The sequence below is a fragment of the Pelodiscus sinensis genome, chromosome 27 (assembly GCF_049634645.1).
Source record: "Pelodiscus sinensis isolate JC-2024 chromosome 27, ASM4963464v1, whole genome shotgun sequence".
NCBI classification, from domain to species: Eukaryota; Metazoa; Chordata; order Testudines; family Trionychidae; genus Pelodiscus; species Pelodiscus sinensis.
Genome location: NC_134737.1, coordinates 11,545,137 through 11,566,685, shown reverse-complemented (window position 1 = coordinate 11,566,685; position 21,549 = coordinate 11,545,137). Strand labels below are relative to the sequence as shown.

The 21,549-nt window shown below is 45.9% G+C and overlaps 1 protein-coding gene and 1 long non-coding RNA gene across 2 annotated transcripts in view; both read left to right on the top strand.

The window, feature by feature from the left end:
• The window catches only part of LOC142820869 (uncharacterized), a 58,743-nt gene extending 51,950 nt beyond the window's left edge, over positions 1-6,793 (top strand). Inside the window, exons 5-6 of the long non-coding RNA XR_012897816.1 lie at positions 4,928-5,019; positions 6,722-6,793. This is a non-coding gene — a long non-coding RNA (uncharacterized LOC142820869). The remainder of the gene's footprint in view (positions 1-4,927; positions 5,020-6,721) is intronic.
• A 1,404-nt stretch (positions 6,794-8,197) lies between these two features.
• On the top strand, positions 8,198-21,338 carry RPS10 (ribosomal protein S10). The gene is made up of 6 exons (XM_006115637.4): positions 8,198-8,355; positions 9,700-9,849; positions 10,791-10,962; positions 19,261-19,338; positions 19,762-19,817; positions 21,252-21,338. The coding sequence occupies exons 2-6, from the start codon at positions 9,700-9,702 to the stop codon at positions 21,291-21,293; spliced, it is 498 nt and encodes a 165-aa protein (XP_006115699.1). The 5' UTR covers positions 8,198-8,355; the 3' UTR covers positions 21,294-21,338.
• The last annotated feature ends 211 nt before the right edge of the window (positions 21,339-21,549 follow it).

The following is a 21,549-nucleotide window of genomic DNA, read 5'->3' as shown; positions in this document are numbered from 1 at the left end:
TTTGAAAGAGAGCATCCAGACTGCCTGGATGCTCTCTTTCGAAAAAGCGGCTTGCTTTTTCGAAAGTACTGCTTGCAGTCTAGACACTCTTTTTCGAAAGAGGCTTTTTCGAAAGTATCTTTTGAAAAAGTCTCTTTCGAAAGAGGCTTGCAGTCTAGACGTAGCCTGAATTGGTCTATTTCAGATTCAGGTTTCATTTGGGGCATCAGGGCTGTGAGGAAGAATGTGGGCTAAATCCCTGCTCCTCTTTCACTTGTCTGCATGCCCGGCAGGATAATAAGAATAAAACCTAACTCTTATCATCTGTAGAGCTCAAAGTGCTTCACAAAGGAGGGCCTTGTCATTAACCCCATTTAACAGATGGGAAAAGTGAGTCAAGGAGCAGGAAAGTGACTTGCCCAAGCTTAGTAGCAGACTGGGAGTAAAATTCTGGATTCTAGAAAGCGAGTCTAGGGCTCTAGCCACTAGCCAGCCCAGCTTTGAAAAAATGTCTCTATGAAACGAGGAAAAGTTTGCAGAGTATTTACTCAAAAAAGTCAGGACCAGTGTTCCCTGTGAGCTGAGTGCTTGGGCAGCCACCCAGGAGAGATTCAAGTGCCTTCCAGTGGATTAGCAGAGTGCCCACAGCCGGCAGCCTGTATTTCCACTGGTTGTGCACATCCTCACATGCCCTGGTGCACATAACAAAATGTATTCCACACATGGATGAGAACAATTAGAAGGAACACTGGTCAGGACTGTGATCTAAGCAACCAAGATTGCCACCAAGTCTATCATAGAGCTGGGAACAGACCCCAGCTTTTCTTGTATTCAGCCAGCATAACCACATGCCAGCCTCTCTCCCAGAATTAGCACATTTAATCTATTGTAAAGTGGGCCCATGATCTATGTATAATTTATAGAACTATACTGGCTCCATCTGTTTCATTAACAGGATGGAATCAGACACAATGGCAAAGTAAAATGAAGGATAAGGAATACATGATCGACCCTATGGTGTGTGCGACATAGCCATCTACAGTGGGAATATCGTTCATCCCTAGGATATGCTTCATGGCCACTCAGAACGTCACACAGACATAAATCTGATCCTCTTGCTCAAAAAACAACACAACAGCACAGGCTCCTGCCGCTTATGCTAGAGGAGACTCTCCCCTAGTAGCGAACAGTATTGGTCCTATGACACACAGTTGAGCAGTTCTCATTCCAAACTTTAGAGGGCAGTCATATGCACAGTTCATTACACATTTAATGGAATTAATGAACAAAAACCTCAGTGTCTGACTTCTATGTAGGACCTTCTTTTGTAAATTGTTATGTTGCCTGATCCCAGCAGGATTAGCTATCTTTACTCTCACTATTCCAGCACAGTGGGGCATACGGAATTGCCTTTTGGTGAGGCACAACAAAAATGTAAATCATTTTAAAAAATACTATTGGCCATGCTTGTCAACTAAAGGCCCTGAACCATAGATACAATCCTGCCAACCAAGGATAGATTAAAATCCAATGTACAGCCTGATCCAACCCACCAAAGTCAATAGGAAAAGTCTCTGCCTTCACTAGACTTTGGATCCATCCCTTGGTACTCCAGCAATCTCTGCCATACTGAAGATGTTGAATCATGAAAGGTCCTTGAATACTGTGTACAGATGTGGTCTTCTCACCTCAAAAAAGATATTTTGCCCTTAGAAAGGGTTCAGAAAAGGGCAACTAAAATGATTAGGGGTTTGGAATGGGTCCCATATGAAGAGAGGTTAAAGTGACTGGGACTTTTCAGTTTAGAAAAGAGGAGACTGAGGAGGGATATGATAGAGGTCTATAAAATCATGAGTGGTGTGGAGAGGGCGGATAAAGAAAAGTTATTTATTAATTCCCATAATAGAAGAACTAGAGGACACCAAATGAAGTTAATGGGTAGCAGGTTTAAAACTAATAAAAGAAACTTCTTCTTCACATAGCGCGTAGTCAACCTGTGGAACTCCTTGCCAGAGGAGGCTGTGAAGGCTAGGACTATAACAGAGTTTAAAGAGAAGCTAGATAATTTCATGGAGGTTAGGTCCATAAAAGGCTATTAGCCAGGGGATAGAAATGGTGTCCCTGGCCTCTGTTTGTCAGAGGCTGGAGAAAGATGGCAGGAGAAAAATTGCTTGATCGTTGTCTTCGGTCCACTCCCTCTGGGGCACCTGGTGCTGGCCACTGTCGGCAGACAGGCTACTGGGCTAGATGGACCTTTGGTCTGACCCAGTACGGCCCTTCTTATGTTCCTATGTTCTTATGGCCTCCTGCCCCAAAACAGCATGGAACATGCACTGCTTCTTCTCTGGTGAGCAGGGATGCAGAATTGAACCCAGCTGCTGTCCCAAGGGGCACGACAGAACAGAAACCACTGGGATGCATGATAACAGAGACATCAGAGCTGGATGGCAGTCCATTAGAGAGGATGACGATAACAGCAGTTAATAATTGATAAATGCTAAGGCTGATCCATGTTGTGCTGTAACTAAGTTAAGTGAGGCCTGAATGTATGTCAGGGAATGCTAAGAGGGGAAATCTGAAGTCCTGGTTCCCAGGGAAAAGCTCATTACAAGCAAATGAACATCCACTCTTTGTAGCATCCCTGTTGTGCAAAGAGCAGCCAATGGGAGCTAGTCCTCCCTTCCATTATATTCAAGAGGTAGTTCTCTACCTCCGTGAAGATGCACCAATGTGCTAGAGGGGAAGGAACAGGAGATTCCGCATGTAAGGATGGCATTGGGATCTGCCTGGACCCGTGAAAACTGCCTGTCTTTGCATTACTGAGACTAGAGTGCCAGGGTGGGGGTGGGGGACCGGAAACATGCAAGTTTGCATTTGTCATGCTTGTGCTTGAGATGCGGAGGCACCACAGGTAAACAACACGGTCCTGCCCTTCTTCTTGCTCATCCAGGAGGGTCTGTAAAATAGCATGGATGCAAAAAAAAAACCCAGGAGGGATCATCTGGTTAGGGAAGGCGGCTGACTGCTGGGCTGAGCCGACTGAAAGCAACTGTTTTTGCAAATTGTGGGGAGCGGAATGAATGATCTCTGTGCTTGTGAAGAATCCTCCTTATTCAGAAGCATGTGATGAGCACAGCCCTTCATGCTGATAACTGCAGTGCCCTCTAGCGCGATGGCCTGGGCAGAACCTTTGCTGGAGAAAGCTTTCAGAAGGGGGACACTGCACGTCTGCACAGATTGCTAGCTATTAATGGATGGCATGCGTGCAGAGGGAAGGGAGTGGAAGAGAGGCTGTGGCAGGGGTGTAGCCACGGATAGGCCTGAGTGGGCCGTGGCCCACCCACTTTGCATCTATTCTAGGCCCATCTCCTGCCAGTGCCAGCCCACCCAGCTTACCAGCCGGGGAGTGGGATCTGAGCACAGGGACAAGCCACCCGGGGAAAGGGGCCCGGGCGCTGGGGTTTACCCTGTTCACCCCACTCCAGCGAGCCAGTGGGGGAAAGGAGCTGGGCGTATCCCACTCACTCTGCTCCAGCCAGGGTGTGGGGGCCAGGGCTTATCTCGCTTTCCGGGAAGCGGGGTCGGGGCTTACCCCATTCTGCCCTGACACCCTGTCCAGGGAGCGGGGTCAGGGTTTACCGCCCATCCCTCCTGTCCCGCTCTGCCCTACATTCCTGCCCACTTATCCAAAGTTGGGGCCCACCCAAGTAGGCACTTCTGGCTATGCCATTGGGCTGGGCGGGTTCCAGTTAGAGGTGGGAAGGGTGGATTAAACGCAGCGTACCCAAACAAGTAATAGTGGGTTTAAAACAGGATCATTATTAGAAGTCCACATGGAATGGGGGAAAAATGTGTGTGGGGGGGGGGGGGAGAAAAGGGTGTGTGTGTATGCGCGTGACATCTCTCCCTTCATCTCCCTCTTGTTACATTACATTCAGGAATAGCCCAGCTGCTCCATGTGCACAGGTCCCTGCATCCCCACGGAGCCACGTTGATTTTAGCAAGGGCTTCCCTTTGGGCTATGGGTTTGCTTTTGTAGAACAGCCCTCAAGGCCAGTGCCGTGGGTTGCGAGCTCTTCAGGGTAGAGACCACGTTTAATGTATCTGCCTAGACAACACCTTGGATATAGGGTTGCCAGATACAAAAAAATCCCAAACATGGCAGGAAAAAAAATCAGTTGAGCAAAAAAAATCCCCACGCTTCTCGCTCCCCCCGCCCTCGCCAGATGCAGCTGGGGAAGAATGTCCCCACCGGCCTTCCGTCCGAGAGAAACAGACAATACCAGACATTTTACATGTCCGTTATTTTCTGTTTTTTTTACCGGACAGGGGCCAGAAATAACGGACTGTCCTGGCAAAAAACAGACACCTGGCAATCCTATTTGGACATGGGCTAATTATGCATAATTGGAATTGCTGTATTTCCGGTGTAAAACCCTGAGTGCTGCGGAGCAGTGGATGGTATATAAAGAAAAGTATCCCAAAGGTTGATAATTTAAATGGGAATGGCAGGCCAAGCCAACTCTGTCACTATTTCAATGTCTGCAGGGAGGATCCTATGATCGTTGCAAGGTGAATTTGGCCAAGTATTAACAGTTACATAAATACCTGACACACACACACCATGTGAGGGGAGGATTTTAGGGAGAAAATGGTCTGGTATAATATTCACAGTCACTTTGGGATTGCTGGTGGAATCAGTCAATCCATATCATGGCTGCAGCTGGCTCTTCCACTGCTCCTATGTGATAGCTGCCTACGCCTTCTCCCACCACAAGGCCGATTCTCGCTGTGCCTGAGGTGATTTTGAGGCTGTAAAGAGAAGGATAAGTTCCCCGGGGCTCCATGTCTCAGATAATGTGCTGCATTCTCTTTCACATGGGAACATGAGCTACATTCACCCCAGCCTTGCTGTATTAAAGACTATGTGACCTTTATTGTGTTGCAGAGAGCAAAGTCTCTCTCAGCATGGCCAGTCAGCTGGAAAGGGCAGCCTCTTTGGGAGGCAGCAGCTGCTTTGATGTGCTGAGGAAATGCAAGGTCAGTTTGATGGCTTTATATATATATTTTTTCCCGTCCATCTCATGATTCCATTTCAGTAGCAGCTCCCAATTTCTGCCAAGCGAGGGACTGCAGTGAAGTAACAGGGCGGGAGCCCACGAGAGACAAACTGACAGACTTAAGAAGCCAGAAAAGACTCTGATCGCATCTGTCCATGTGGTGATGCAGCCTATGGAGACTATAAGTACAGCCCTGCAAAACCACCAATATCCATGGAGCATTTTTGCAGATGCAGATGTGGATACCAATTTTGTATCCATGCTGGCCTCTATCTACAAGCCCTGCTGTGCAAGGCTCCATCTTGAAACCAGTGTACCTGTGAAACCTCAACATTAATTTAGTAGGAGGCGGCTGTACATTTATGTATTTTTGCACCAAGTTATTTAGATCAACATTGCTCCATCCCTCCAGGCTGTGAAAATTTTTACATCCTGAGCATTGTATAACCATTCACCACGCAGGCTTGCCAGGAGCTCCAAACAAGCAACCCACATAGAGCTCACTGCAGGATCAAGATCAGAGACTGTACTCTGCAAACAGACTTTAATGCAGGACAATAATGCATAGGAATGGCTCTCTGTAAATGGGAGGAAATGGCATTTTGGATTAATCCTCAGGTTTTGATTCCAAATCACAGATTCAGTCACCAGAGAGGACCAAAATGTTTGTATGTGGTGTGGGCCTTATATTGTTTATTACCACAACAAAGACAACATTCTCTTTGCACAGACCTGTGGACTGCTAAATAAATATGTTCTTTGATGGAAGCTCTTTAAGATTTCTGTGTGGTAATGCAAACTGGATGAGGAACCTCCTGCCCTCTGGTGGGAGCAGAATAATTAAATTAATATAGCCATGTTATTACATACAAATGCAAAAATAATATAATAAAAAGATGTCCTGCCTCTCCTTGTTCCATAGGTATTTAATTTGTCCCGCTTTCTCAATGATGGTGGGTCCCTGTTTTTCTCATATATAAATGTACTAGAAGACTTCAAGGCAAGGGGCTGGTGGTGTGTAGGGGGTGCCAGAGTCAGGGCAAGGCCTGGGGAATTTGGGGGTTTTTGGGGAGAAGGCCAGGGTGTGGGATTGCAGGAGGGGCAACTGGGGGATCTCTCCCTCTCCTCTGGCCCCTTCTGGTGTGTGTGTGCGCGCGCACGCGTGCACCAGGGGCTTCCTCCTTCCCCCCAGACTTCTTTCAGGAGGGGCTGCCAGGGGCTTTCTTCTTACCCTTTGGCCCCTCTTGGGGTGGGGGTGAGGGCCCAGGGGCTCTCTCCCTCCCCCCGACCCTTCCCAGGGCAGGGGGAGCTTTCTCCCAGGGAAGACTCACAAACAGACTCACAGATGGACAAGCACAGAGATGCACATTTTTAAAATATATAGATATAGATACAAACTGCAATATTGGATAGCTAAGGACCAAAGGCTCCAAAGTACAATAGTGATTTGCTATACAGTAATCACTCCATTAGCAATGTTGTTTAGGGCTTTTACAGTGGAATGCTTCAATAGTTGTTTGTGTGTTCATTAGAATTAATTTCCCTTAGCAGCTCATATGATCCAGGGTCTAGCAGCCAGTGGAGGCCATGATACAAGACCCATATACTTTATTTAATATTTGACTGATTGTTGAATTTGCTTAGATTTTTGCAAATGCCTGTCTAATCTGAATTTAAATTAGGGCATCCATCTACATTCCAAGGAACGAAAGGACATCAGTAAGAAGAATACAGGACAGCATTTCTTTTTAAGGGTCAGTACCTCTATTGTTCTATCCATGGCACAAAACCATACATTTGTACAAAGAGTATGAAGTTCCAGTAAAATACAAGGCAAAGTATGTTAGAGTAGGTGGGATGTTTTGAGTGCCAAAAGCAAGATCTGCTGTGGTTCTGATTGTCAACTGTTCAGTACTTCTGAGGTGACATTCAGCACTTCTCAGCTAAGAGGTCTCCTTTAAAATATGGCACATGGTCACTATGAGTTTAATCTGTATAATTGCAGAACTTGTTTATGAGCATTCATAGAGCACCTATCACCATGGGCTACTTTACAAGGTTCATATTCAGAAATGCCCCCATGCATTCCCCGTCTAATTGGCTGACCAGTTAAATAAGTTTAACCAGTTAAATAATTATATAGGATTTTGCATCCCTAGTGCGCAGATGCAGCTGGCCCAATGAAAGAATTCTGCCAGCAATCTAGCTATCATCTCTTAGACAGGTGGAAAAAACCCTTTTGTCAATGTAGGCAGCATCTATGCTATGGTGCTAGAGCAGAGAGCAGTACAACTGCAGTGCAGTAGCTATGCTGCTGTAGTAGACTAGAATTTCACTAGAATTCTGTGACCTGGTCTATGCTTAAAATTTAAGTCAACATAGCAATATCTGTCAATCCACACCTCTGTCCAAAATAGTGTCAATTTAAGTGTAGATGCAGCTAGGTCAGCAGAAGACTGCTTTCATTGACCTAGCTACTGATGCTTGGGGAGATGGCATTCATAAACTAGAAAAGCCCTTTCCTTTGGCATAGGCTGCATCTACTGTATTGTGCCAGCATAGCTACAGCAACACAGATATGCTACTGTACCCTAAAATCTGAGGAATTTCTGTTGACTAGACCAGAGGATCAAAGACGAGTTTTACTTAGGCTGGTTATGAAGAGAACTGACAACACAGTGTATTAACACTGACCATGATCCTGCAAATGGATAAGCCGCATCACCCTGTGTCTGCGTGGAGTCCCACAGATTTCAAATGGGGCTTTGTGGGTGCAGGACTGGGGACAGGAGATGACTTCTCTGGCTCCAGTGCACCAGATGACAGTAATCTGCAGGGATTTGAAAGTAGCCTGGCGGGTCATGTTGCAGGGGGAGCCAATGTCACTATTCATTCAATATGGCCTGAACAGAACAGGTCTCTCTGGGTTTGGGTGCCCAGCTTTAGATAACAGACTTGGCTAAATTGTCAGAGAGGTTGATATCACTAGACTCAATGGAGCTCTAGAAATCAGGACCTTGTTATTTTAAATTAGACACGTTAAAAAAAATGAAGCACCCAACATCAGAAGCCACTTAACTTCCATTTCCACTTCCCTCCCAACCTGCAATTAAATGCAGGTGGCATTTCCCATTCAGGCAATGGTACAGCTACCCATGTGTTCTGCTCAAGGAGAGGGGTCCTAACGCGATTTCCCCCCGGCACTCGATTAGTCGCTTGCGCCGCTGTTGCGTGGGGTCCTTCGCGGCAGGCCGGAAGAGACCGCCCTGCGCATGCTCTTTCCTTTCCAGCTCTTGGGCTTACTCTTACCGCCACGGTACGTCCGCGCTCCAGCCGCTTCATCTCTCTCCCATCGCCGCCATCCTGCGGCCTGGGACCCCGGCTTGGCTCTCGGCGGTGGGTGGGCACCCTGCGCCACATGTCTATGGGGATATTTCCCGGGAGGGCCCTCGGGGACTAGAGGGAGCTAGGCCCCAAGTGGGGCGGGGGCGCTTGCGGCCTAGGGCTGGATGTTATGCTGGGCCACCGGGGTATGGGGGAGAAATTAGTGCCTGGAAAGCTGCTTGTGTATTGGGTGGGTGGGAGAAGCCACGCAGTGCTCTTGATAGGGTCGAGGGGATGGGTTGGGTAGGCTAAACTGGGAAATCCGATTTCTGCTGTCTACCTTGTAAACTGAGGCAGTGTAAACCTGCAGCCCTTGTAAATCTCCAGCCCTGCTGGTATGGAAGAGGGTCCGGCTTTCCCTGTACTGCGGGCAGGTGTGATGGAAAAGTCTTCATAGAATCAGAGCTGGGAGAGACCTCAGGTGCTCATCAAGTCCATCCTGCCCAGCCCAGAGTCATTGAGACTGGGTGGCAAGTTGTGCATGAACTGCACCAAAGTGCTGAAAAGTTATTTTCCTGTTGCTTAGTGATGGGTTCTCCATGGCTCCCATGCATGTTGGTCATGTTCTTTTTTTTTCTCTGGATGGCCCGTGAACATGATTTTTGCAGTTAGGTGCTGTACAAATGTTAATTAGAAAGAAGTGACCCAAAGCCAAAACATCCTTTTTGTCACTGTAGTGATGGGCAGTTATTGTTTTTATGGACCCTCTTAACTGTGAGACTACCATATGAATATACATTTACAATTTTCTAAGTAGCTTTTTATTTCAGTAGACCCTCTAATAGCTTGTTGATGCTGTTCATTATGCTGCACTAGTTTTGTACATTTGAAGCACTTAAGTATCAGGGACTTTGCTTAAAGCACTCATTAAGTACATGTAGCTTTTATTGGCAGGGAGAGTGAATTAAAATCAGTAGAAAGTAAGTCTGGAGACAACTGAATGCATGTTTGCAATTATTCTCTTTTAGATTCTGTTTACAAATATATCTGTCATCAAAAAGGCTACTTTGCTTGCTCTTCCTAGTGCAGCATAACACAGGCTTCTGAGCAACTAATCTATGTAATCTTACATCTTGTAGCAAACTTCCATACATCTTGCCAGTTCATATGCAGCAAGGATGTTCATAATTTCCGGCTTGGTTAAAGATAGTGCTTTGCTCAGTGAATTACTGAAGGTCCAGTGGACTCAAGTGATGTAAAATAAAATACATCCAGTTATTAGATCTAGTAACACGCTAATGTATACTACAAGTTTACTACTTGTTTCTCATTCTAGATGTTGATGCCCAAGAAGAACCGAATTGCCATCTACGAACTCCTTTTTAAGGAGGGAGTGATGGTGGCCAAGAAAGATGTTCACATGCCTAAACACCCAGAGCTGGCAGACAAGAATGTACCCAACCTCCATGTAATGAAAGCCATGCAGGTGTGAAGTATTAATTTGTGGGTGTACATGGAGCTGTAAAAGCAGCTTTAATTTCTGTTTTGGGGCCTTATTGGTTTGAGCATCATCTAAGTAATGATGGCCTTACAGATGGTTCCTTCCTGGTCCGGGACCTGAGCTGTCCCAAACCACAGGGTTTGCCAGACCAAGGGATGTCAAGGCTCGCTCCTGGCTGTTAGCCTTGCTGCCCTTGGCCCTGCTGAGGCTGTACTCCCCTCCTGGGGCCGGGACCACGCTCCAGTCCGTGCTCCCCACTGTGCCAGTGCTGCGCTTCCCACTGTGTTAGTCCCCAGCTGTGCCTTCTGCTATGCTGTCCATGCCTTTGCTCCCCACTGTGTCAATCCCCACCAGCCAGGGCTGTGCTCCCAGGTGCCAGCCCAGCTGCCTCTAGCCCAGGCAGAGCTGTGTTCTCCCATTGCACCAACCTTGCTCCTGCTAGGGCTGCGCTTTCCACCACCATTTGAACCCCTTAACCTGGCCAGCTGGGGCTCTCTGGTCCAGCAATAACCATGGATATTGCTGGACCAGAGAATCCTGGATTATATAGGTTCATCATGTACTTCTCTTTAAGGAGAGAGAAAACAGCAACTCCAGTGGACTTCGCTTTTTCTTGCAGAATAATTGTTTTTGCATATTAATTTCATAAATCCTACACAAACTGTAGAAAGTTTTTATATTGTGTTGCACAAGAGTCACAGTCCTCTCTGAACTATGATTTTAGCATCATTATAGTTCAGTTTTGCATAGTGACTCTTGAATTGGTCTCATGGAGTATGAATGTGTAGTTGTCAGTGCTTCACCCTATCCCCCGCCCCCCCCCCCCCGCCCCCAATAAACTACTACAGAGATCTGAGTGATCATGTTTGAAGAAATAATCCACTTTAAGGAACTGCAAAAAGGTTAACCACAATTTCTCTCCATAGTCACTGAAATCCCGTGGCTACGTTAAGGAACAGTTTGCTTGGAGGCACTTTTATTGGTATCTGACTAATGAGGGTATCCAATATTTGCGCGATTATCTTCATCTACCCCCTGAGATTGTGCCTGCCACACTGCGCCGTAGCCGCCCTGAGACTGGCAGACCGCGGCCCAAAGGTAAGCACTGGTTAATAGAAGTAACTTCCAGGGGACTCTTGGATGGGTGATATGGGAAGGAGGGAAGAATGGTGTAAATTAAAGTTGAGGTTGCTGGATTGCACAGTTATGGTGGATAATCAGCTTAACATGAGCTCCTAGTGCCATGTGTTGACCAAAAGGGCAAATGCGATCTTTGGTGAGTAGGAAGGTTCTCCGTTTCAGGTGTCTGCAGATCAAAAAGGAAGTTGAAAAATTTGAGAGTCACCATGAGAATGAGAACTAATGAAAGTATCAAGGAAATAAAGATATAGCTTTAAAGCTACAGAGGCAGCAGTGTGGGCGCAGGGGGGGCAAACTCCCCAGGAGCCGGCTGTTAAGACGGCTTCCCTTGTGTACTGGGAGCCTGTGTGTAACTGTGAACATTAACTGATGAGCCAAGGCTCATGGGTTACTTTCACATCCCTATTATGTACTGTGCTGTATGCTAGCTGATGGCCTGCCACCTCATTTTCTTAGGTATTAGTGTTTAATTGGAACAGTATGAATGTCTTGCAAATTTATTTGGGTGTGAACAGATGCTATTGTGTCTCTGTAGAAAAAGTTTATGCTCCCGAAAATAGCTTTTAGGTTTTGTTTGTAACACTAAAGACTATGAAAACTGAAGGTGAATAAGTTGTTTTATTGTTGCTTATTTGCTTCCTAACCTTGTGCTCAACACAAAATGTGTGAGGGTTTGTACCTGTAACCTTTCTATGTTATCCAGAGAGACAGTAGCACCTTTTGAGCTAGGGTTGTAAAATCTTGTAATTGGGTAACAGATTAAAGAGGAGTGGGGCACTCCAGCCCAGCTGGAGCAGCCCCTGCCCTTTAACAAGCCTATTTCTACTATGGACATGGGCTGCTCAGGAAGGACAAAGCAGCCCCTGTTTGCACCAGGCAGAGAGCTGCTCCAGCAGTTAACCAGAACCGGTAAGCATCACCTCAACGGGAGATGCTTACCGGTTAACCTTTCACACCCCTACTTTGAGCAAATGGTTTAATTTCCATTTCCAGGAAAATACCTTCACCAGTATTGCGAGGTTTGAATGTATTTAATGCCACTTGATGCTGGGTCTGTAAGGTCCCCAGTTTGTCTTTGTCCTTCCTGTGAGGTGCCGGACTATACAGAAGAGCTTGTAAGTGTGAGAAATTAGCAGGCTAAAATTTTCTTTGAAGCTTCTCTGCTGATAGCTATTGCCTTATTTATCTCAGTGTGTATAGCACAGAAGTCTTAAACCCTATCCACTGTACAGCTCCAATGATGCTTCAGGGGGTAGCAGAGTTAAGTTTGTACAGGATAAACTTAAAAAAATGACACAGTCTGGTAGCACTTTAAAGACTAACAAAACATGTAGATGGTCATCTGAAGAAGTGGGCTGTGCCCAAAAAAGCTTATACCACCATCTAAATGTTTTGTTAGTCTTTAAAGTGCTACCAGACTATATATTTTTTTAAGTTTAGCTTAAATGATGTTAACTAAGACACTGATAGAGCTAGACCTATTGTCCAGTTGCAATAACTAATGTGATTGACTTTTTTTTTGTTCAAGGCAAATGATATTTTAAAGTGTGTGAATTATATTCTCAAGTACTGTTTACGGGTAGTCAGTTAAATGGTTACCCAGTAACCAGAAGCAGCCCCCCTGTCCATGGTTGGTTAGTGAAGGGGTGAACCCGTCCCTTCTGCAACGGCCCCACCCCGTCCCCACCATAGCCAAGCTACTTCCCTACACCCACCCTTGCAGGGAAGCAAGCCATGTGCGCATGTGACCCCCGACCGCCACCCTAACTGAGGGGAGGAGAGTGCATGGGTGCAGCCCCAGCCTCCCTGGACCTATCTACATTAAGCATTCTGGGGGTGGAGTGTGGATGGTGCCAGGTTAGTGGCTTGGGAAGACAATGCCTTCCCCTGCCCATAGCCTGGCAGGGGTGTGGGGAGGAACAACTAGGCTGGAGGAACCCATATAATTGGATAAATGTAGTATTAGCAGTGTGTTTACCTGTTTAACCAATGAAACAGGATTTTACATCCCTAGTACTGTTGTGTATATTATGGCATTTCAAGTTTTTGTAAGCTTATTAGGCATGTAATAATGTTTGACTGCAAGCTTCAGGGTAGACCGGCACTGCATTTCTTAGTGCCCAGAGCTTTGTCAAGACCAGAACTACCCAACAGACAGCTCTCTTTGCTCAGGGGAATGAGAGGAAGTGGGTGTAGCTGAACTCTGGTTCAACAACTGTGTCCCATAGATTTATCATTTGGGGGGAGGGGTAGCTCAGTGGTTTGCACATTGGCCTGCTAAACCCAGGGTTGTGAGTTCAGTCCTTGAGAGGGGTCATTTAGGAATCTGGGGCAAATCTGTCAGGGATGGTACTTAGTCCTGCCATGAGGGCAGGGGACTGGACTTGATGACCTCTCAAGGTCCCTTCCAGTTCTATATGAGAGGTATATCTCCATATAAAAATAAAATCATAGGAAAGTATCCTATGGCAAAAGCATTTTGAAAACTCTGACCTCTCACCCCACAGCAAATGGAGTGAGCAGGAGCTAGTGCTGGGGGGAACTGGCTTAAAAGCTGGTTTTCTCCCCAGCACCATCTCTGTAGGAGGTAGCAGGGACCAGGCGCAAGCTGGGAATCAACTGTCCCGGCTCGCACTGGGTACCCCCACTGCACTTCAGCCTTTTAAATATATTAAGAGTAAATGGAAATTCCATTGACTAGTTGATTACGCTAAATTTAACATCCCTAGGTGTAGGACAGTGACCCTCAACCAGTGGTACATGTACCCTGGGGAATAAACAGTCCTTCTAGGGTCGTGGTCACCCACCCGTCAATTGTGATCAACTGGTCGATCACGAGGTGTTTGGGCACCCCCATCCTCCCATTTTTTTCCCCCACCCCCGAGAAGCCCCACTATCTACCTCCAGTGTAGTGCCGGCTTCCTGCAGGGTGGACAGAAGTCCTGTCTGAAGCCCGCGTCACTTCCGGGGGTTTTGGAAGTGCGTGAGCTGCTCCTTTCCCACAGCTCTGTTGCGTGCTGAGGGAGGGGGCGTCAGCCCTAGAGGAGGTCCCTGCGCCGCCGGCGCCAGAGGGGTGAGCTGAGCGCAGGGGTTTCCCTGTGTCGCGGGAGCGGGGGTCAGCCCCGGGGTTTGGCCCAGGTCAGGCATCCATGGGGGTTTCGCTGCGCTACGCGAGGGGGGATTTGGCCCTGGGGTAGGGGTCCGCGGGAGAGGGGCTTTGGCCCCGCCACAGGAGAGGGGCCCGTGGGGGTTTGGCCCTGCCATGGGAAAGGGGGTTTGGCCCCAGGGCAGGCGCCTGCGGAGGTTTGGCTGCGCTGTGGGAGGCATGTGCCGACATCCCTCGGGGGGGGGGGTGGAGAATCCTGGGAGGAGGCACTAGCAGGGGACTCTCTGCCCCCACTCGCATCTGTCCCCTCTCCCCAGCCTCCTGTTCCATCTCCCCACTCCCCGGCCTCAGAAACCTGTCCCCACTGGCACCCTGTCCAAACAGGTTCCCTGCCCTTCTCAGAAATAAAGATAATGCAGAAATTTTTTGTTTGACGTAGTATTTTATTTGAAAAGGAAGCCTGGCCAACAAACCCCCAATGGGGGCCACGCCCCCATCTGGCCACAGCATCATGACACTCCTGCACTCCCCTTTCCCCAGACCCTAGATCTCAGCCTATCATACACTGGAACCCCCCTGCCCTGAGCTCCGCACATACCCCAACCCAAATTCCTAAACCCTCACATCCAGAAGTCTGTGGCTTACTTAGTACCCTAACTCTACATCTGACCCCAACACTGCCCGGCCTGGAACTCCCTCCCCAAGCCAGCGTTCCCTTATCCACTTCCTCCTGCATCCAGATTTCCTCCCGGAGCTTGCACCTTGCATCCCTTCCCACACCCAAATCCCTCATTCCTACCCCGGAGCCTACACATCCTGTCTCAACCCAGCGAGGGTACATCTAGACTGCAGGAGTTTTTCAGGATTCCGGAGATACCCCAGAAAAACGCTTCTGCATCCAGGGATGCATTTGTTCTTCCACTTCTTTTAGTGGAAGAGCAAGCATGATCTTTTGGTCACCCCTATATTCCTCTTTCCACGAGGAATAAGGGGGCTTCCAAAAGAAGGGTTTTTTCTGACATTTGGTCAAGACTAGACAGGCCAAATGTTGGAAAAACTTCTTCCTACAGAAGAATTGGGGGGGGGGGGAAGCAGCATGGCGAGAAGGAGAACAGAGAGGGCAGGTCTTCAAAGAAGGGGCGGGGCGGTAGATCTTGGCTTGTTCTGTCATTTAAAAAGTGATCTTGGGTGTAAAGGTTGGAGACCACTGTTCTAGGGAGTACATCAACCCATCTAGATATGTCTAGTTTTACAACAAGCTACATAAAAAAACACCTGTGAAATCAGTACAAACTAAAGTTTTATACAGTGGCTTGTTTATACTGCTCTATATACTATACACTGAAATTTAAATGCAGTATTCATATTCCGGGCAAATTAGTCGAAACAATAGTAAAGAATATGTTCTTCTACATGCTTCACAATATTAATTTGTTGGACAAAAGTCAACATGGTTTCTGTAAAGGGAAATCCTGTCTTACTAATCTATTAGAGTTCTTTGAAGGGGTTAACAAACATGCCGACAAGGGGGATCCAGTAGATATAGTATACTTGGATTTTCAGAAAGCCTTTGACAAGGTCCCTCACCAAAGGCTCTTGTGTAAATTACATGGCCATGGGATAAGAGGGAAGGTCCTTTCTTGGATTGAGAACTGGTTAAAAGACAGGAAACAAAGGGTAGGAATAAATGGTAAATTTTCAGATTGGAGAGGGGTAACTAGTGGTGTACCCCAAGGGTCAGTCCTGGGACCAATCCTTTTCAACTTATTCATAAATGATCTGGAGAAAGGGGTAAGCAGTGAGGTAGTAAAGTTTGCAGATGATACCAAACTGTTTAGGATAGTCAAGACAGAAGCAGACTGTGAGGGACTCCAAGAAGATCTCACCAAACTGAGTGATTGGGCAACAAAATGGCTAATTTGGCTATGACAAATCAGGAAAGAGATCTTGGAATTACTGTGGACAGTTCTCTGAAAACTTCCACACAGAGTGCAGCGGCGGTCAAAAAGGCAAATAGGATGCTAGGAATTATTAGGAAAGGGATAGAAAATAAGACGCAGAACATGTTACTGCCCCTGTATAAAACTATGGTACGCCCACATCTTGAATACTGTGTACAGATGTGGTCTCCTCACCTCAAAAAAGATATTTTGGCCTTGGAAAGGGTTCAGAAAAGGGCAACTAAAATGATTAGGGGTTTGGAACGGGTCCCGTATGAGGAGAGGCTAAAGAGACTGGGACTTTTCAGTTTAGAAAAGAGGAGACTGAGGGGGGGATATAGAGGTCTATAAAATCATGAGTGGTGTGGAGAGGGCTGATAAAGTTATTTATTAGTTCCCATAATAGAAGAACTAGAGGACACCAAATGAAATTAATGGGTAGAAGGTTTAAAACTAATAAAAGGAAGTTCTTCTTCACACAGCGTGTTGTCCACCTGTGGAACTCCTTGCCAGAGGAGGCAGTGAAGGCTAGGACTATAATAGAGTTTAAAGAGAAGCTGGATAAATTCATGGAGGTTAGGTCCATAAAAGGCCATTCGCCAGGGGATAAAATGGTGTCCTTGGCCTCTGTTTGTCAGAGGCTGGAGAGGGATGGCAGGAGACAAATCGCGTGATCATTGTCTTCGGTCCACCCTCTCTGGGACACCTGGTGCTAGCCACTGTCGGTAGACAGGATACTGGGCTAGATGAACCTTTGGTCTGACCCAGTACGGCCGTTCTTATGTTCCAATAGATTTATATGGCTAAAAATGAGCAAGTAAGAAATTTTGAAGTGAGATGACATTTGCGGGTACAGAAGACAAATTGTTTTAGAAAGGGGTACAACAGTGTGGAAGGATTGTGTGTCACTGGCATAGATATTCATCTTTCAGGACTGACAGTAGGGTTTTCCCAGAGTTTCAAAGACTGGCAAATAGGGATGTAAAAAAATTGTGTAACCCCTAAAAATCCTAGTGCTTACACATGCTGCAGGCTCTGCACTATCACTCTTATAGCGCCGAGCCCAGAGCACAGGGTGATAGCCTGCTCCCCAGAAGCGGAGAGATGGTTTGTAACCATAATGGGAACCTTTTACATTCCTACTAGCAAGTTAACCAGGCTTCAATTTGAGCTCTGCCTCTTCCCTGGAAGCATCTGCTCACCTTTAATTTGAATTGAGCTTAATTTCTTGTAATGTTAATAGACCATCTTTTCTTAGGCTTACTAATGTATGCAGTTTTAAAGATATAAGATGGTTTTTTTTGCTCAAAGGTAAATATTTGGGGCTGAGAGAATTCTGTACATCTGGGATTTTGGGTAAAAATGTGCATTTGTCTGGCATTATAATCACAATATTGATGTGTTATTTATATCTTAACCTTCAACTTTAGTCCAGCCCAGTGTGGTTGAAAGTATGTTGTAAATTCAGAATTGGTAACATAACTTAGCTGTATTTGCATTGGTCTGACTTGGCAGGCAAATAGTTATGACTTTTGTAATTGTAGAAGGGATCTGTTAGATCAGATTTCTGTTTAGATTTGTATTGTTCAAACTAGGGATGTTAGAAATAGTTTATTTCAATAATTGCATAACCACTAAAATTGTTAGTGGTTACACATGGGGTAGGGGTTGCTGATCCACAGAAAAAAATCATTTGGGGCCCACACACAAGTGAGAAGTGGGACTCAGACTAGTAGATTTTGTGTGCTCTGGCCCCACGAAAAGGGCAGGGGCCTGGATCACCAGCACAGGTTCCTCAATGCTGGGAAGGAAGCCAAGAGCTTTGGGAGCCAGATCCAGGCAAGCCGGTGGCTGCGTCTGGCCCTTGGGCCTTAGGTTCTCCACCTCTGGGTTATACAATTACTCGGTGCCCCTGTTCTCCCACTGGTGTGAGCCGACATCCAGTGTGCTCCCAGCCCTACTCCAGGGGAGCCCCCTGGAACTCCATGCTGCTGCCTCATCAGACAGCAGGGCAGCAGGCAAGAGCCAGAATTTTAAATCAGTTGCCCACATGGACCTGATCCCGCCTGCCGCCTCATGCTGCTGCCTCTGTATCAGATACAGAGGCAGCAGTGTGGTGTGGCAGGCAGCTCCCCTACGTGCTTTTCATTAAACTCAGACTGGAGCTGAGCCAGCCTGCTGATCTAAGTTTTAAATGCAGAGCCATGGGGAGGAGGGTTGTTAAAGTTAACCAGTACCGATAAGCAACTGCTAACTAGCTAGCAGCTACTTGGTTGGCAGTCCTAGTTCAAACACTATTGATGTGGTCTTTAACAGTGGCTCTCAAGTAGGGGTATGCAAAGGTCTTTCAAGGGGTAAACCAGCTTATCAAGGGTACCTCTGCACAGTCTCGCGTAGCTTGAAATAAGCTACGCAAATTGTGGGTAGGTGTGGGCTGCTCCCAAGTAGTGAGTCACTGTACCTGGTAAACATCACCCATTAAGGGTGGTGCTTACTGGTAACTGCTTAACACAGGACCCATTAACATCCCCAATTCATACAGACAATTACTTGTTCATACTGCTCCCTCTATGATAAACTGAAATGTAAGCAAAAAAATTATATTTTCGTTGACTTCTAGTTATGGTAACAATGAGAGTGTTTATCTGAAGGTTGGTGGATTTTTTTTGTTTTTGTGGTTTTTTTTGGTAAGCATTTGAGGTGAAACTTGGGTTATTCAAGACAGATCAGGGTCTGAAAGGCTTAGGGATGTAAAGACAGGATTAAAAATGCAACCAAGTGACCACTAAGAATTATAGAGATTACACATGCTGTGGGCTCTACAATATAAAGCTTAAATAAGCTTTATACTGCAGAGTCCCAGCAAAGCTGGGAGTGGGGTCAGCAGCCAGCATGTAACCTGCTTCAGCCCCTACTGGTGAACTGGTAAGCCTCACCCTTAACATCTTTTACATCCCTAGAAAATAATATGGTAGTCAAGAAAGGGGAGTCATGCTGGTCTGTAAGAATGTCTAGTAGTGTATCTGATAGAGAACTGTATTTATAACTTAGCTGCCTGCATTTGTGGCCCAAAGAGGTCACAGATTTGTTCAGGCAAATAACATGTCTCTTTAATCCTGTATTGAAGCATAATTGTACTGTGACGTGTAGCATAATTGAGGCTTCTTTAGATCCGATTCCTTGGATTGAAAATGTTGTTCTAACTTGCAGGTCTGGAAGGTGAACGCCCTGCTCGTCTTACTCGGGGAGAGGCTGACAGAGATACCTACAGGCGCAGTACCGCTCCACGTAAGTATCCTGTCTAGTGCAAGAATGAGTTAACCAGGCTGAACTTGTCATTTGTGCCGTTTAAATCTCTTTTCGAGACATTTCTTCAGTGTTTAGATGTGTAACGTGGTGACTTTTGTGATGAATGTCTGTGGCCTCAAGCCTCCATTTCCCTGGCGATTCTAGGGTCTGTTGATCAAGTCGTTCCTGCTACACTGCAGTTACGCTTACATGTCACGCTCCCACGTGGCATAATGTTTGCAATTGTCTGGGTTTAAAAAAAAAAAGGTCACTGCAAAAGTGCCTATGGTGTGCACATCACAAGGTATTAAACATTTGACACTGCTAAAGATGGTATGTCCTGAATAAGAATTTGTCATCCACACCAGGCAGTGGATTCTCTCTGCTTTCTGATTTTCTAAAAAAGCCTTTTCTTCTTTCCAGCTGGTTCTGACAAAAAAGCTGAGGCTGGGGCTGGAGCAGCTACTGAATTCCAATTTGTAAGTGTCTGTATTTGAGCAATGTGTAGTGGGGTGGTTTGTTTGTGTTTTTTAGTTCCTTATGTTAATGCTTTAGGAAAGCTTTTACTCAAGCAGTTCCTGGAAGAGATGGTATTTTTTTCACATCATTCATTCACCACCTGTTGGAACAGTATAAGGTGCTCCCTGTAGATGGAGTTCCTTTTGAGCCTGTAGTTACACCACCTGGCCTACTGTCATATAAAACTTCACGTGTTAAATAGCATTGGTTGAGATAATTGACTGACCAGCGCTTGTGTGTTCTTAGAAGACCTTCTGAGGTGATACTAATTTTTGGATTGGTACTGGGTAGGGAGCCCCCAGTGTACCTAATCTTTCAAGTGAAAGCAAACTACAAAAACCATGATCATCTGTAATTTAATTCTTTGGCAGCCTTTTGGAAAAATCGTAACCTCAGTGATGTGGTCACATAATTCAAGTTGCAATTGGGTTCTGTCAAGCTAAATTTTCTTTCTGTTTTCAACTTGATATGTTATCTTTCCCATCTGTCTTAAATGTGTTACTGTATGTAACGCTTAATGCCTCTCATTTGAGGTGTTAAATTTCTTAAGCAAATCAATGTCTCTATATCCCTTACCTCATGTCAAAAGAGAGATGGAGGCTTAATATTTGTTAAGGTATGTGGGATTTCTGATGAAAGGGTTGCTTCACACGTCTATAGAGTATTAGTTTTGAGTAGACTAGCTTGGAGGTGATACATCAGTGTGATCCTCAACTATTTACCATTGTGGGCTGCACCCACACCATATATACACTGTATGGCCCTGAGGATTTCATATGGACTGCAGCTATGTGCTAATTGGGTTTCTAGTGGGCCGCAGATTGAGAACCACTGCATTAGGCTAACAGTGGAGAAGTGATAAATTTAAAAAACAAAAACTGGTCTGGTAGCACTGTATAGACTAACAAAGCATATAGATGGCATCATGAGCTTTCGTGGGCATAGCCCACTTCTTCAGATGACAGGAGTTTTGAGTTTAGAATGTGCAGACCCAAAATAAATAGGTGTGAAAGAAGAGGGGGAAAAGGGCGGGGGGAGGAGGGGAGGGCAGGATTGAATTCCTAGCTTAGTCATGTTTTGGATCAGTATGGTGAGGCCAAGAGCTGTGCTTTTGACAAGTGCGAGTTCCACCTTGCTCTCAGTGCATACGGTAATTAACTTCAGAAATGAATCTTTAAGTCTTTGTTTGCTGAACTTGATCAGTAGTAGCATGCAAAATGAATGGATCTCCTTATGATTAAAGCATACAATTCCACATCATGGGAAGAAATGATGCAGTGTATTTGGAATGTACTTAATATTTGGTTTGAAAGTGATGTGCTACTTTCAATTGCTGATATGACCAAACTTCTAATGCTGTCTTTTTTTTTTTTCTTTTTTTTTTTTTTTAACAGAGAGGTGGATTTGGTCGTGGACGTGGTCAGCCTCCTCAGTAGAATTCTCTGGTCATGTTTTTGTGTATAATAAAATAGGTGAAAATCTTCTGTGTATCATTTCAATGTGTGGAAGCTAATATTGGAGAAAGGCAGAGCAGCCTCTCATACTATTAAGCCTTCTGGTATGACAGGGTTGAAAATAATCCAGATTACAAAGTGGGTTCTGGAGAGTAAACAAAATCCTAGGAAATCAGTCTGACTTCGCAGCAGTGATAGGAGAGGAGATTACTGCTGCAGGATTTTGGTAGTGAGGTTG

What these genes read in the sequence shown, in the direction of transcription:
- RPS10 (XM_006115637.4), top strand. Translation starts at nt 9,700, where the DNA reads ATGTTGATGCCCAAGAAGAACCGAATTGCCATCTACGAACTCCTTTTT. An exon ending in ATGTAATGAAAGCCATGCAG is followed by an intron (nt 9,850 to 10,790) that starts GTGTGAAGTATT and finishes TTCTCTCCATAG; the next exon opens with TCACTGAAATCCCGTGGCTA. An exon ending in CAGGCGCAGTACCGCTCCAC is followed by an intron (nt 19,339 to 19,761) that starts GTAAGTATCCTG and finishes TCTTCTTTCCAG; the next exon opens with CTGGTTCTGACAAAAAAGCT.